General features: G+C 39.0%; 2 protein-coding genes across 6 annotated transcripts; one reads left to right on the top strand and one right to left on the bottom strand.

Moving 5' to 3' along the window:
* The first annotated feature begins 3,272 nt into the window (after positions 1-3,272).
* Positions 3,273-8,475, top strand: aqp7 (aquaporin 7). Of its 5 annotated transcripts, none has more exons than XM_053648930.1 (7): positions 3,499-3,631; positions 4,549-4,572; positions 5,606-5,732; positions 6,498-6,635; positions 6,730-6,848; positions 7,062-7,279; positions 8,167-8,475. In XM_053648930.1, exons 3-7 carry the CDS (start codon positions 5,702-5,704, stop codon positions 8,363-8,365), a joined length of 705 nt encoding a protein of 234 aa, XP_053504905.1. In that variant the 5' UTR covers positions 3,499-3,631; positions 4,549-4,572; positions 5,606-5,701; the 3' UTR covers positions 8,366-8,475. The 5 variants fall into 5 exon arrangements, with proteins under 5 accessions (XP_053504903.1, XP_053504902.1, XP_053504905.1 ...); XM_053648932.1 differs by lacking the exon at positions 3,499-3,631 and adding an exon at positions 3,670-3,702; XM_053648928.1 differs by lacking the exon at positions 4,549-4,572 and having other exon boundaries at positions 3,273-3,631; positions 7,062-7,271.
* A 201-nt stretch (positions 8,476-8,676) lies between these two features.
* On the bottom strand, positions 8,677-15,696 carry tpgs2 (tubulin polyglutamylase complex subunit 2). The gene is made up of 7 exons (XM_053648933.1): positions 15,603-15,696; positions 15,257-15,336; positions 14,866-14,953; positions 14,038-14,169; positions 13,796-13,906; positions 13,501-13,664; positions 8,677-9,614 (listed from the first exon to the last, which is right to left on the bottom strand). Exons 1-7 carry the CDS (start codon positions 15,679-15,681, stop codon positions 9,408-9,410), a joined length of 861 nt encoding a protein of 286 aa, XP_053504908.1. The 5' UTR covers positions 15,682-15,696; the 3' UTR covers positions 8,677-9,407.
* Between the last annotated feature and the right edge of the window lie 513 nt (positions 15,697-16,209).

The raw sequence follows: 16,209 nt of genomic DNA, 5'->3' as shown, positions 1-16,209 counted from the left end.
GCAAACGAATCGACTCTTTGAACTGGTTCTCTTCGTGGAGTCGACTCGCATAGCAGAAGAACCGGTTTTTCTTTCCGTTGATAGAGAACCAGTTTGTTATTAGTTGTAAGTATCGGGTTTTCATCGATTGGAAACGAAAAGGATCCTCCTTTCATGATCAAACTGTATCTAAATTAGTAGCCTATAGAAGCCATGACAGTTTACATAGTAGCCTAACAAGTCTAGATGACTTGAAATGAACCTTAATAGTCTACTTTACTTGCTAAATCTACTGTATTTGCAATTTTAACAAAAGTAGGAAAGTGGTGTTAATATGATAGAAAATGTTTGAAATCGACATTGTAACAGTGTTACTGATTTGGGTTCTGTAGATAGGACTTTTACAAATATAAATGCACTATATTTAAGTGGGGGCTGAGTGGTTAGCACATTCGCCTCACACCTCCAGGGTGCGGGGTTCGAGTCCCACCGTGGCCCTGTGTGTGCGGAGTTTGCGTGTTCTCCCCGTGCTGCGGGGGTTTCCTCCGGGTACTCCGGTTTCCTCCCACAGTCCAAAGACATGCATGGTAGGCTGATTGGCATGCCCAAAGTGTCTGTAGTGTATGAATGGGTGTGTGAGTGTGTGAGTGATTGTGCCCTGCGATGGATTGGCACCCTGTCCAGGGTGTACCCTGCCTTGTGCCCCATGCTCCCTGGGATAGGCTCCAGGTTTCCCTGTGACCCTGAAAAGGATAAGTGGTATAGAAGATGGATGGATAATAATAATAATAATAATTCCTTAGATTTATATAGCTATTCTAGGCACCCAAAGCGCTTTACGTTGCATGGGGTGAAATCTCCTCAGCCACCACCTGTGTGTAGCATCCACCTGGATGATGATATGATGATATAGGCAGGATAATAGTTTCATGACCTGTTGTGAACTTGAAAATTTTTAGTAGTTACTGTATGTTTCACCTTAAGGCATAAGCAATCCATCTCATATTTGCATTTAATTTGAAAATGCAAATATACAATACAAACCAGTTCATGTGCAGGCCTATTTCTGACCTTTTGGAAACAAAAGGTCTCCACAAAACATCGAAGCATCAGTGCTCGTATTTATGGCCAAAACGAAGTGCCTGACATGTTTTAGCTCTTCTATTAATTTCAGAAACTTACCATAGAATGTGCTTTCTACACACAGAGGATTGAATTTGATAGCTGTAACTCAAACATTTTCTTTCATATTTAAAATCTTCCACATTTTGTCTTTTCTTAATACACACCATCATTTTTTCAGGATTCAATAACCAGTGATTATAACTGAACTTCAGCACCTTCAATAAATGGATCATTAGGGTTTTTTTTTATGTTTGAGAAGAAATCTAGCAGTTCTTTATTTTTAATAGTGAAAGACCAGCTCTTGTTTGTTTCATTCCTCTGAATGAAAAAGTGTACCTCTGCAAAATATAGTGTTTATGATGATATACTTCTGATCTTCACCAGTTTTTTCTTGTTTGTTTCTATGGATGTGAATATGTTCTTATGTGTGATGCTGTACAGTATGTCACTGAAATTTGTGAACCAATGGTCTCAAATGCAGTAGGCTATATATTTGAGGAAAGAATGTTCCAGGACAAAGAAAGTCTAGAAGGCACTAGAAAGTCTCTGAGATACAACACAGTGCATGTGGCAAGAAAAAAAAAACCTCCCTGAGATGACATGGGGAAAACTTTATAGGAACAAGGCTCCTCTTCAGAGGAAAACGCCAGCGCCAAAATCCACACAGACAGTAACCCAAGCTCAATATTGAACCAGCAATCCTGGATCTGTGAGGTCACGATACTCCAAGCGTGTTATGCTGCCCTGTGACACAGCATGAGTAGCAGTTTCCGGGAAAAAAAGATGGCAGCTGGCTTTATGTGTCTCAGAGCAAATTGTATTAGCCTTCACCCTTCACAGTTGGGGGTTGTCGCATGATATGGGAAAGCTGGCTAATGGGAAATTGGCAGATGACCAAATAAGAGCAGAAAAAAAGTACTTAAGTCCATGTCCATTGCATTATATGGATTGGGCCCCACTGTAAACAAATGCATTATTCAAAGATTGTATTAATATATTAAGAATGTCTTATTATTTTGAAATATCTGACGTAGAAATAGTTCAGTGTTTTCTTATAATAATTTAATTATATATATATATATATATATATATATATATATATATATATATATATATATATATATATATAAAATTATTATTATGTAATATATGATACTTATTTTTAAATAGCAAAAACTACAAAATGTGGCATAGAATTTTACAGTGCATGTGAGAGTTGTTAAAGGAAAAAAAACACAATGTTTTCCAAAAGGTGTTAGTCCACAACAAGCTTCCAGAACAGCTTCAGTGCTTCTTATTCCAGATTCTGTAAGTCTCCAGAACTTGATGAACACCATTCCTCCAAAAGGGTTGAGATCTGGTAACTGCAAAGGCCACAGCATATGTTTACATCATTCTCATTACTGGGGCTAAAGCACACAAACAGTGCAATTATATAAGAACTAGACCCTTGATACACAAGACAAGAATGTAGAAATTATAGTGTGACTTATAATGTAGACGGAATCATGGACGTACTAGCCTGTCATTCTTTTCTGTTATTACTAGCCTACTCTTTATGAACTCAAAGAGGAACAACAAGGATATTTGATTGATTTGGATGACAGTTGTCTTTGGCAAAAAAAAAAAAGAAAAGAAAAAAGTATACATATACGTATACAGATACTTATTTAATCGTAGTGTTTGCCTGACCCATAATGACAATAGACTACAGTGCTTATTCCTGTAACATTAGCCAGGGTTAGCAAACAAAGTCAAAGCAGGAGTGGTTATTGCTTAAATAGCCAAAGAACCCAATATTCTTCAAGCCATGTAAGTCAACAGAGATATAAAATGAAAATGACATGGATGGAAAACTAACACTAATCAACACTAACAAAGACTGAAATAAATGTGAAATACAGAAACTGCTGCTCCAAGTAATACTAACAGAATGCTTGAATACAAAATTGTTCAAATAAATGTTTATATCATATTCCATGTCATACTTAATTATTGACTAATGGTGAAATGTTTGTTTGAACAACCTTGTAACGGCATAGATTATACATGAATTCAAAGCTATGGTGCAATTTTTTGTTACAGCATGGTGTAGCTTTTTGAACTGAACATGTAAAGGTCATTTGGGCTGGGAATAACCTCACTGCCCCCAGATCTCCTAAAAAAACAACACTCTGCCAATACCCAGTCTGACTGCTACCCATAAGGCTATAGGGCTGTTTTGGGGGGTGTGTGACGGGGAGGGACAGGAAAGGGGACGCTCTACACGGCTAACCACGTGAGCACTTAGGGGAAATGCACAACATATGTAACTCTGTTTTATAACAGGATCACACAAGGGTTGGATTAGGAGTCTAAGAAGAAGAAGAGAATGAGAGAAATAGGTGGAACAAAAGAGCATATAAGCATGCTGGAGGAGGGGAAGGTCGAGGAGCTGATTAAGGCCAGGAGAAGAACCACATGCTGGATTAGGAAGAAACATGTTCGAGTGGGACTAGCAGAAACTCTCAGCACGTTTGTCATGATGGTATGATGCCTCAAATTCATGCCAAGTACACATTTCATAAAACCACATAACCATTCTACCATCTCCCATCTGTAAGTGAGTTTCAGATATAATTATTTAAAGGACTCATATCATGATTTTTAATGTATTCCTTTTTTTGTGTGTGTATTGTATCTGTTTGTGCATGTATAAGATCTGCAAAGTCACAAAGCTCATAGTCTCCCCCAAAGTTTTATAAATACTTCCGTATTTTAACCATTTTAAAAGCAATCCATTTGCAACAATGAAAGAACATTTCCTCACAGACATGAAGTCAAATTCACATACAGCCATATGCACATCATGGATTTGGTCAATATCCTATTTTTAGAAGCAAAGAGAAACACAAAGGACCTAACTGTCTGCATATATCATTACTGACAAAACATGTACACCTTACTCTACAGATGTTTCTGTGTGTGTCAGAAGAACGTAGTTCATCCTTACATCCAAAATAACATCTAGGGGTGGAAAAGGTGCTCAGAAATGATGTTTAAATGAAAGTATACTGCAGATAATATGTTAAAAGAGGAAGTATCCCAACTAAAATGTGCTTGAGTGAAATGAAAAAGTTGCTACTTTTAAAAGTATTCACGTATTAAAAAAGGGTAATGTTTTTTAAGTGGTGAAATTAAGGCAATGTCATGTTTTGATGTGAAAACTAACTTTTATGACTTAATTTAACCTGTTAGAATATGATATTTGTTTTAGAACAACTATGCCTAGAATGTTATTAGCATGTTGAATTGCTACTGGAATTGATGCTAGTACTAGTAACCTGGCATTAGCAAAGAAAGCAGACCTAGCATCTAACTAGCATCTTAGTTAAATATAGCTAGTTAATGCTAGCAAATTCTTGAAACTTACCTCAGCATGTTTTTTGTTTGTTTTCAAATTAGATGGATTTCATGCCTGCCCTCTAGGTAGGCAAAGGAGATGTCTCATTGTATATATATATATATATATAAAAAAAACCCTTTGCTTACACCAGCATTTTAAAATAATTTACTGAGGTACTCAAACACACACGGATAGCTATATCGTTAAATACATTGTGTAGGATTAGAAGGTCACTGCAGTTGATGAACTGGCATGATCCTTGATAGTTTTTCTACATGTATGATATTTATGATTGGATGCTAAACTGTCGTGAAGACTCTTCTTTGGTGGAAAACTTACTGACTGTTACAAAGCGCTGAGCTAGAAAAGCTGCACCATATTGACGATTAGACAATAAGAACACAAACACATTTTTTTTTTTTTTTAAACCCTCTCTTTATTACTAGGCTTAGATTACATGGAGTGTCTGCCGTACAAGCTTTGTGAACGAGTTGCTACTTTATAAATCTGATATCTAGAACTTATATTTTATCTTTTGTACTAAGCTAGTCACAAGCTTGAAAATGTTGCACGTCTGTGTATATGCTCGCCTGTATGCTGGTTTCTTGAGGGGCTTTTTCGAAGCCAGCTCACTGGATTGATAAATGTTTACAGTATTATGTCTTTAAAAGTGATTGGGGATTCCTTTTAAAAGGATAGTGGTGTGAGTAAATATGGATTGTAGTTTGAAGTTTCAAACAAATTGCCTCTTAATGTGAAAATATTTGGCTCTTGGCTGTATTTAGTTATGAAAAGTGCCAGACTCTTTAGGGAAAGGTATAAGTCAGGCTCATAAAACAAATTTTTAAAATTAAAATTACCTTCAGACACGCACACATGCTGCAGTATAACTGCTCTTTCAATTTCTGTTAATTGTCAATAATCTGCAGAACCTTTCAATTTAAATGTCACATGTTAATGTCTTTCTTATGATGTATATTCAAATATATAAAATACAGTAGGTGGCTGGTCTCTAGTCTCTAGCTGTTGACGTGTACCTTGAACTGTATTTGGTTTGATGCCTGTTATCTTCTGGTGATATGGACCCTCAACCCTGAAAATTTTTTTTTTTTTTAGGTGTTTGGTCTAGGTTCTGTTGCTCAAGTGGTCACAGGAGGTGGGGTTTTTGGAGATTACCTGAGCATTAATCTGGGTTTTGGTCTTGGTGTAGCAATGGGGGTGCATGCTGGTGGGAAAGTGTCAGGTAAGCTACTGAAACATGTGTGTGCATGTACGTGTATATCTAGATGACTTCTTTATTCTGCCATGTTTTTTAAAAGAAAAAGTCTGATAAGATTGATAAGATCACATGATTTCACTGACTGCTTTGTCACGTAAGTACCAGCACTTACTTTTACCTCGTATTAGAACTGAATTCTTTCCTTTGCACATTTGGTTAAAAGCATCCACAACATGATAAATGTAAATATAAGCAAGGTTCTCATGTTTTCTCATGCCCAAATAGAATATTTCAGTAACGATACAGTATATAGGGTTACATAAAATCTGCATAAGCCCATCATGAACCTAAATAAGTAAGGAATATAACACGATGGTTTGTGCAGTTATGGGAAAATAATCAATGATGAGGTGGTGTGATACGGACTGGCATGAAGCACGGTTACTTTTACCACCTCAAAGTTTATTATTTTCAAATAACAGCATGTCCCGAAGTGTTTTATTCCTCTTATACCACAGCAGTTTTCCAACCCTACTAATTAACGTTTTCACTTACATTATAACAACTATAAATAGTTGTTCCTGCACCAGCCTCTCTTTTTACATTCAGCTGGAGCTTGTTACGCTGGTAAGTGTCATGACACGATCTTATCTTGGCATTTATAATAAATTTAACATATACTCACAGAAGCAGGTAGCATTGCCAGTTACCGGAGATTTTTATAGCTTTTAAATCTCTAAAGAAGTGGATCATGAATAAGCATGTTAGTGTTCTGATCTTATTACTCAGGTGCTCACATGAACGCAGCAGTGACGTTTACCATGTGCGTAGTCGGCCGTCTGAGCTGGAAGATGCTTCCACTCTATGTAGTTTCACAACTTCTGGGCTCCTTTATCGCTGCGGGAACAGTTTTCACCCTGTACTACGGTGACTGAACATGCACATTCAGTTTTACACCTTGGAAAATGATATGAAGTAAATTTTAATGACCACTAAAACATTTCAACTTGTTTGTTTATAGATGCCATATACCACTTCAGTGAAGGAAACTTAACAGTGTTTGGCCCCAAAGCAACAGCGGGGATCTTTGCCACTTATCCAGCTCCTTATCTCTCAATACAAGCTGGATTTTTGGACCAGGTAAGACATTCTGTCATAGCTGAAAAACCTGTCTTATCTTGTCATAGCCATAACAAATACTTCAACATAAGAGAGAAAAGTTATTAAAATGGCTCATGACCACGTTTTGAGATAGAAAGTCATCCTGTATTCTTTATTTTATCATTAATATTTATAATATATATTATATTTATTGTTTGAATGTTCCAGTATATTTCCATCTGCCTCACTCAGGTGCTTGGTACTGCCATGCTGTTGCTATGTCTGATGGCTCTGGCAGATAAAAGGAACCAGCCTGCCCCCACTGGTGGAGAGCCTGTGGCTGTTGGGGCTCTTGTATTGCTGATTGGAGTTTCCATGGGCAGCAACAGTGGCTATGCCATCAATCCCACCCGAGACCTGGGGCCAAGAGTCTTTACAGCAATTGCAGGCTGGGGATTAGAGGTATTCAGGTAAATATAAGGCATAGTAGCACCCTTCTTGTCCAGAAACATAGATCCCAGATAAATGCATGTAGTTAGTGGGCAAGTGGTGACTGATTATCAAAGAATAATTATTCATTCCTCATTCACTCATCTTCAACATCTACTTTTTCTTGGTGGATCTGTAGCCTATACCCTTAAGACAGGAGTACACCTTGGTTGGGCTGTCCATCGCAGAGCATCATGCAAAACCCATAGAGGCAATTTTTCTTATCCACTCCACCTACCAGCATAGTTTTCAGAGGTGGGAAGAAACCAGGGCACTCAAAGGAAACCCATGCAGACATGGGAGAACATACAACATTTCTGAGACCGACATATAAAACCCTCAAAGAGTACATGACCTGTTATGTAGCTCATTTGAAAAGACATAGACCCTGTTGGTAAATTAGATTTGCAAATGTTTTTTCAGGTGTTGTCAAAGTTCCACAAGTAACACCTGTAGTAAATTAAGAACCTTTATAGTGGACATATATGTTCACCATAAAATCTTTATATTATGACTGAACTTTATTGTCTTAAATCAATTTGTAGCAATGATTCAGTGATGTGGCAGGTAGCATCGTCGCCTCATAGCTCCAGGGTCCCCTGTTTGATTATGACCTTGGGTTTGGAGTTTCACACGTTGTCCAAGTTCTCCATTTTCCGCCCTAAAATATGCCGCTAGGTAGATTGGCTATGCTAAATTGCCCCTAAGTGTGTGCATGGTGCCCTGCAATGGACTGGCATCCCATCCAGGGTGTACTTCCACCTCGTGCCAAGTGTTTTGGGATAGCCTCCAGATCCACCCTGACCGGTATATAGCACTTACTGATGAGGAAGGAATGAATGTATTTCTGTGTTTGTCTTTCCCACAGGGCAGGCAGATGTTGGTGGTGGGTGCCCTTGGTGGCACCATTAGTCGGTGGAGTGACTGGAGCTTTGATATATAAAGCATGTGTGGAGTTGTTCCATCCCAAACATAAGGATAGAAAACCTGAGCACAATGGACTATCAGAGAGCATAGCGCTGGATCAATGCAAGAATGACAACACAGATGAGTGTGTGAACTGTTAACAAGACGAGTACCGCTTGAATCATGAAGACAAGAGAGAGGAGCCAAAGAAAAAAAAAATCTATTTTCACAGTGAGGCCAGTCTAATAGTAAAGAAGCGATAAAATCTGCTCCTGCCTGTTTCAGTGTATAGATGATTGGAACATGTTTGGATCTTCTGAACGTTGAAGTTTAAAAAGTCACTACACAAGCAATTGCCATGACCTTTGAACATGAACTGGAATGAAGATTTTATATTCAAATGCATTCGAATAACAAGCCTATAATTTCACACCGCCACATTCGCAGGACCATTTTTAAATCAGACAGGGGCGATATTGAAATATTTTTATTCTTAAATGTTTCAGATTATTCTTCAAATTTATTTAGCCACAGTAATGTTCTTTGTCACTGATATCCTGTTAGATTAGGCTAGCCCAGATACACACGTGACAAGGTTGGTTTAGTTATAGAAAGTCATTCCCTCACCGGACACTCATTTTTACTGCCTCTTCAAGACAAGAAATGTTTCAGAGAAACCGTAAAAAACCCTCCATCTAGAAGACTGTCCCATGTCAGAAAACTGTTACAAAGCCGTGACAAATGTCACCATCTCAATGATTACAGGTTTTTCTTTCAATAAACAGTATATCCATTGTTTAGCAGGCTTAGATTACCTGGCACGTTCTCTGTGCAAGTACTTGGGAATGAGCTATTGCACATTAATACAGTTTAAACCTGTGATTTAAATGACATCAAGAACTGCTGCCAGAGCTGCCGTTATAGAAAATTATTCTCGTCAGAATTGAGATTTCAACAGTGCCGGAGAGTATAATTTCTTTGAAGGTTTAATCAATGTAATCTACACAAAGGAAGAGAGCTTGGAATGAAGCTAAATGGGATATTTTCCATCATTCATCACACTGACAGAACCTGATGCTTCTCACTTTACATAAACCTGAACTCAGTGTTCATGCACAACTACAATATTGCACTTTTAACTCAATAGTTTTTGGGTATGTTCAAATAAAACATTTTATCCTCAGTGGCCATGTGGTTGTCTCTTCATGCTTTGCCTGCCCTTGATCCCCGCACTTTGGCAGGACCTCCACCTGACGGGACCTGGTTGGGCTGCTTCTTCTTGGGAGCAGGAGGTTTGGTTTTGCCACGGAAAGCCTTGTCTGGGTCCAGCTTGTTCAGGAATGTTTCACCAGGTGTATCGAGATGGGAGCCCCTATGGAACGTAAGGGGCTGATAAAGAGATGCCCATTGCTGTATCAAAACAGAGAGAGAGAGAGAGAGAGAGAGAGATCAAGAATGATCCACTATGCTCGGTTGCAGTCAAAGAATTAAACATCACGACAAGTGGGAGACTCAAATTTATAAAACTTTGTTATTAAATCTTTTTACAGTCCCTCCAGGATTTTGTGAATTGCGATTACAGACATCTACGTAAAATCAAGCAAACTCTGCAGTATTTGGAGGAGCTTGTAATTTTTCAAAATTACCGGCAATTTTCTGCAGATCTGGGCCAAAACGCCATGTGTCATGTGACGTCATCACAATAAACATTCAGCCAAAGCCCTCTACGAATCCACGTGCGTCGAACAGGAGTACAGCGAAAAGGTCTTGTTTACCGACAAACATCACTGTGAAAGTCCGTGCAAAACTATTTTGTGCAATTGCAATTTCGCCAATTCCAGTAGTTTTTTTTTTGCAAAAAACAAAACAAACAAACAAAAAAAAAACGCTTACGCTACCCCCCACAGCCGCAGCAAAATCAATCATTTGTAGCCACAACGGTCACAAAAAAAACCAAAAAAAACTCCTGTATGCACTGCTTTTAAGGAAATTGATTTGTATGTGCAGAGTGTTCAAAGTCTAAAAACAGTCAATGTATTGATTTTTTCCTTAAATAACATCTCCAGCAAATTCCAGGGACAATGTACAAAAACCAATATCTTAAGCTGTATTATACAGTATGCGGACTATAAATCAGAAACTGGAGAAAACAGTGAGGAAGTCCAGCTACAAACAATGAAAATTAAGATATCGAGCCATAATGTTGAATTACTGTACAGGTTAAGCCATTCACTGTACACTGACCACGATGTAATTCATTCATTGAAACCTGGAGCTTAATTTAGTTGCTTTCTTAATACGAGGGTGAAAATATTTGTGCATATGTTCTGTATTTTCTGTCAGATTATTAAAACGCATGTTACAATATTCATCAAAGGACCTTATCAAGTCAAATCACCAGACCTCAACCCAACTAAGCAGCATGTCACCTCCTGAAGAAGAGACTGAAGGGAGAAACTCCCCGAAACAAACAACTGAAACAGGCTGTGGTAAAAGCCTGGAAAAGCAGCACAAAAGAAGGAACCGACATTTTGCTGATGTCAGTGAGTCACAGGCTTGATGCCGTTATTGCAAGCAAGGGATGTGCAACCAAATATTATTTCCTTTAATTGACTTCAAGACTTCTCTATTCCTATACATTTGCTCGCCCAAAAATCGGGTGGTCTGATACAAAAGGTTCTATGTTCGATGTTGTTTAACACATCTCGATGTAAAAACCAGGAAATAAAAGCTGAAATGCTAAACTCTCATCTCATATCGGTCTTTTGATCTCCAAACTCAAACGGATTTGGTGTATAACACAAACAAATAAATTGGCTTTGCCTTTCCAATAGTTTCAGGATTGTACAACACAGTCTGTGCTTCTGTTCTGTGGATCAGCTTCCAGGAATAAAATGACTCACTGATTTTTTTTCCATCAAGTATTTCAGCTGTAAAAATGATCAAAACAAAACCCACCCAGCCACCCACACATACTTCTATAATTGCTCCTACTGGCAAGTAAATAATATGGAATGATTTTCTGTTAGTCACCTTCCCTTCCAGAGTAGATTAGTCAATGACTGGTGACGTAGAAAGTGTTTGCGCCAATATAACGAATGTATCAGGAAACAAGGCCACTGAACATGCTCATTAAGAAACACGGTAAACGAGTCAGGTAAGAATTTGACTTAACACTGAACACCTTGCATGGAAGTGTTACTGCATCAAAAAAAATATTTGTAAGAATTTATATCATGTACACTGGTTTTCTGTTTTCTTGGTAAGGGTAAAAACACAGGCTCTACTCTTCCTTTCTTCTGTTGTTTAAAACGTTTGTGAATTTTATAAAAAAATATTAAAATGATACCTTATCTTTATTGACTTATCTTCTAAATAGGGATGCACCGATAACACTTTTTTTCAGACCAAGTACAAGTACTTACATTTGGGTACTTGCCGATACCATGGTAAATGGTAAATGGCGCACTTATATTGCGCTTTTATCCAAAGTGCTTTACACTATGTCTCATTCACCCATTCACACACACTCACACACCAATGGTAGCAGAGCTGCCATGCAAGGCGCTAGCTTGCCATCAGGAGCAACTTGGGGTTCAGTGTCTTGCCCAAGGACACTTCGGTATGTGGAGTCACGTGGGCCGGGAATCGAACTGCCAACCCTACGATTAGTGGACAACCCGCTCTACCTGAGCCACGGCCGCCCTACCAAGTACCGATATGAGTACTTCACACTTTTCGGAATGCCCCACGTCTGAAGCATGTCATCAAACGCACCTGCTATGGCTTGGCCAGTGTGCGAACCCCTAAACTGCGTTGCTTGTAAAATGACTCTCTGGGGAGTAAAATCCTCATCAATCCACTGTGCTGTTCAACTTATAAGAGACATTGGGCTGACACTGCTAGTCCAAATATCAGTGGTGAAGCTGACGTCCGAAATGTCCTGCAATAGGTTCCTGATGTGCTTTTTTACCAAGTCATGCAGCTTTGTTAATGCGGTATCTGTAATGTGGTGACAGCTGGGAATCTCATACTTCGGTTCAAGTACACCAAGAAGACGACGAAATCTTGTATTATCTACAACGGACAACGGTTGGTCATCAAGAGCAATGAACTGGGGAAGAGCTTCTGTTATTGATACTGCCCGTCGGTTGTCTCTGGACATTTTCTCTCGCTTCTCCAGCGTTTGCTGCAAAGTTGGTTGTTGCCGTTTCCCGCTGCTAGTGTGAGATTTATTTCTCCGTTTTATATTTTGTGTAAGAGTTGTAAATGCTTTACTTTATTTTAAATATTTATGTGTGATTAGGCAAACTTATGAGTCATTTACATTTCAGTATGATTGTGTTGAGTAGGAGAAGTAGTGCTGTTGCGCTTGTGCAAGTGACGTACTGAGTTCATGTTGGGGTCGGGGGACATGCGCACGGGGAGAGCGCGAAAAAGTTCATGTCAGTGATCCATGAGGAAATGTAGCTCTGACAATAAAGTTAGTAAAAGTTTATTTCTAAGTGTGTATGCCTGCATTATTCGAACCCGTTTAGAGATTGGACCTTCGCGAGTTCTCCTTAACCCCTCGTACACTAGCATTAGCAAACTCTTTGCACTTGGTGTTGTTTGTTCTTTAGATGTTTAATCAATTTGCTTGTGTTAAATGAGCTATTTTTTACCCCTCCTCTTGACAGTTTAGCAGAGCATAGTTTGCAGTCTGCTCTACTTTTATCATCATCACTTATCTTAAAATATCTCCAAATTGCTGACATTGCGCCTCTTCCGACTACCTGCTCAACTGACGAGAGGTTATGGCTATGTCACGTTGTCATAAAGTGGTATCGGTGCGGTTGTATCGGGGTAGTTTTACAAGTACGAGTACATGAGCACAGTATCGGGCCGACACCAGAGTACTGGTATTGGTATCGGTGCATCTCTGCTTCTAAACAAAGAAAGCTAGGAGTGAAAGTAGTACAGTTCTTATTTGTAGAGCGAGAAGAGAGAATCCTGGGGCAAATCATGAACAGTTATTAGAGTAAGATGGTGAATTTTTAAAGAAACATGCAAACTGTCACATACTTTTGTATGTAACTTCTTCAAAAAAATAATAATAGTAAAAAAAAAAAAAAAAAAAAAACTGGGGGAGATGGGGAAAAAAAAAGAAAAAAAAAGAGAAGTCCATGTGTATGTTATTGATTTAAATGTGTCTATATTCCGGCAGGCTTTAGGCGTTTTTAATTATGTTTTTAATATTTAATGTTGCCTGATGGTGACATAACTGAAGGTGATGTGATGATGAGTTTACTCCTACCTTGGCTTGTGGACTGGGCCCGTATGGGGTAAAGGCGTACTGCCACTCCGGCAGCCCTAAATGCGTGATCATGAGCCTGTAGTATGCCGTGAAGGAGGAAGTGAGAAAGTGCCAGTATAGGGACCGGTCCAGGAACCATATTTCACTCTGTTCAGCCAGGGCGTCTATTCGTCACCAGCCATCAGGACGTACAATAAAGAACAACACAAAATGACAGAATGAGTGATTTATATACTACATCAAACTGCCTCATTTGTTACACTTGCTCCGAGTTCGGCTTCAGATGGATGATCACCTGGAGTGCAGCCTTTGTAAACAAGGCAGACCCTGCCGTTTCCACCGCAGGGGTCAAGCTCAAAGATTCGGCTACGGGAGTCAAAGTGAGGCTCTTCTCGTTCCTCTGATACTAGAGAATTAACAAAAAGGTTCTTAAGATACAGTTATTCAATGCGACAGTACAGCTTAGAGTAATTATAACGCACTCCGAAAACGGTTTACGTAACACATTGGCATACACTATTCTGAATATTTCCTCACCTTCTAATTCATCCTTGAAGTCAAGGTCAGCTAACGTGGGTGCGCTAGGGAGGGAGTAAATGTTGGACTGCACCAGCAGACGAAGCTTCGCTATACTGTTGATCACCATGCAGCCAACAGGGACCGGTTTATCTGTAAAACGCAGTTATTCCCAAAAACAACAACTAACAACAACAAAAAACAAAACAAGAAACTCCTAGCAATCAGAGGGAAAAAAAAATAATAATTTCACATCGAATAACCATGCTGTTGGTGAACAAGGAGTAACAGGCATCTTTCACCCTCCACGTCCTTTCCCCTTCAGTGAATGTGCTTTAGTGCTCTGTGAATTTTATTCATGTTTGGTGCAGTAACTGCAGTTTTGTGTGAAAAAGCATAGTTTTTAGGTATCTTCCATATTGCTGTACCAACAGATCAGATATTGCGAATGTTACGACTAAACCATAAATGTTGGCACCTCTGGATTCTGGATCAGTATGGAAAGGATTAGCACAACTGATAGAATACTGACTGCATGGGGTTTCTGTGCATGTTCTCCCCACGTCCAGGTGGGGTTCATCTGGGTTTATCTGGGTTCTCCTGTCCCGTCCCCCCCCCCCCCCCCCCCCAAAAAAAAAAAACAGTAGGTGATTTAGTGACTTGAAAGTATGTATGAGAGTGTGTGTGGCCTGGGATGGATGGATGGATGGATGGACTGGTATCCCATCCAGGTGTATTCTCGCCCCGTGCCCATCGTTTCCAGGAAAACCTCTGAATACATCGTGATCCTGACCAGGATAAAACGTTTCCTGAAGATGCAGGAATGAATGAAAATCTGTTGGAACTCACTTTCCAGCTTGGAGCTCCAGGTAAGAGTGAAGCCATCTGTGGTGAAGTAGAAGTCTTTCAGGTCCTCCGGCAAAATGCAGTTGTTTTTCTGATGACACAGAAGCACACATATATATCCCTTATACATTCATTAGCTGAAATCAGTCAGGGGTTCAAGCCCCAGCGCAGCCAAACTGCCACTGCTGGGCCCTTGAGCAAGGCCCTTAACCCCCTCTGCTCCAGGGGCACTGTATCATGGCTGACCCTGTATTATGGCTGACCCTGTATTCTGACCCCAACTTTCTGGTATGCGAAGAAGAGAATTTCACTGTGCTGTAATATATAGGTGACCAATAAAGACTCATTATCATTAAATATGTCTTTTTGCATAGTAAATTTTTTTTTAACCTACCTGCTCCCATGACAGGATGCATCGCTTCTCTGCAGGCTCTCTCTCAACAAACAGCACATCTGACACACTGGGAAGACTTTCTGGGGACGGAATGAAATATTATATTATATTATATTATATTATATATATATATATATATATATATATATATATATATATATATAATATAAGAAATTAAGTTAATGAGCAATAAGGAGACTGAATACAGAAGTTCTGCATATATTTTGATGATTTTCATGTGTAATACACATTCACTAAGCTAATTCAGTGCTTTAAAATTATGTGGTTTAGCAGGGAAAAAAATAGACATGTGCAGTCTTAATTATAAATCCTAATCCTTACTCACCTAAAACTCGGGTTATTCCGAGGGTAAGTCTTTCCGAAAACCCCTTGAAGAGTGTCTTTTCATCCACCGCATCCTCCATTCCAACCTGCCTGTGTTTGTTTTTATAAACACACCGCATTCTGGTTAATCCCGCCTTCTGTGCTAGGATTGGCTAGTAGACACTAGGTAGATATTAGTTGATCCTAAAAAGAGTCGATTCCAGGCATTAGGAATCGGGCTTCGGAAAGCTTGGGAGTCGATTCCCAGCGGTGAAATGAATTCAGCTCGTGCAGGACAAACGTAAAAATGGGCAAGTCGTAGTTTTATTTATGTCGTAAATATGATATTTTACTTTAAATAAAATAAAAATGTATTATTTTATTTTAGAAACAAAGCAAAAGATTAAATTTGTGACATAAACAAACGAATAGCCAAGCAAGCAAACTACGCTCATGCTAACTACGATTCTAGTCGTTCATTGTAAATAAATAACAGCATATTAAATTAGCGTCAAGACCCCTTTTTCATTTAGACTATAATACTACCACAATGGTGTATTATCTACTTAATTGTACAATTTATGTATCTGACAGAATCTCCTGTCCTGTCCTTATTGTGCAGAATCGAT

The sequence above is a fragment of the Ictalurus furcatus genome, chromosome 18 (genome assembly GCF_023375685.1).
Source record: "Ictalurus furcatus strain D&B chromosome 18, Billie_1.0, whole genome shotgun sequence".
Lineage (NCBI taxonomy): Eukaryota > Metazoa > Chordata > Actinopteri > Siluriformes > Ictaluridae > Ictalurus > Ictalurus furcatus.
This window is presented reverse-complemented; position numbering and strand designations above follow the sequence as displayed.

Excerpts from the sequence above, each read along its gene's own strand:
- aqp7 (XM_053648927.1), top strand. The coding sequence starts at position 3,476 with ATGAGAGAAATAGGTGGAACAAAAGAGCATATAAGCATGCTGGAGGAG. Across the intron at positions 3,632-5,605 it reads TCAGCACGTTTGTCATGATG|GTGTTTGGTCTAGGTTCTGT; the intron begins GTATGATGCCTC and ends TTTTTTTTTTAG. Across the intron at positions 7,280-8,166 it reads TGGGGATTAGAGGTATTCAG|GGCAGGCAGATGTTGGTGGT; the intron begins GTAAATATAAGG and ends TCTTTCCCACAG.
- tpgs2 (XM_053648933.1), bottom strand. The coding sequence starts at position 15,681 with ATGGAGGATGCGGTGGATGAAAAGACACTCTTCAAGGGGTTTTCGGAA. Across the intron at positions 13,907-14,037 it reads CTTCAAGGATGAATTAGAAG|TATCAGAGGAACGAGAAGAG; the intron begins GTGAGGAAATAT and ends TTAATTCTCTAG. Across the intron at positions 9,615-13,500 it reads GGCCCAGTCCACAAGCCAAG|CAATGGGCATCTCTTTATCA; the intron begins GTAGGAGTAAAC and ends GTTTTGATACAG.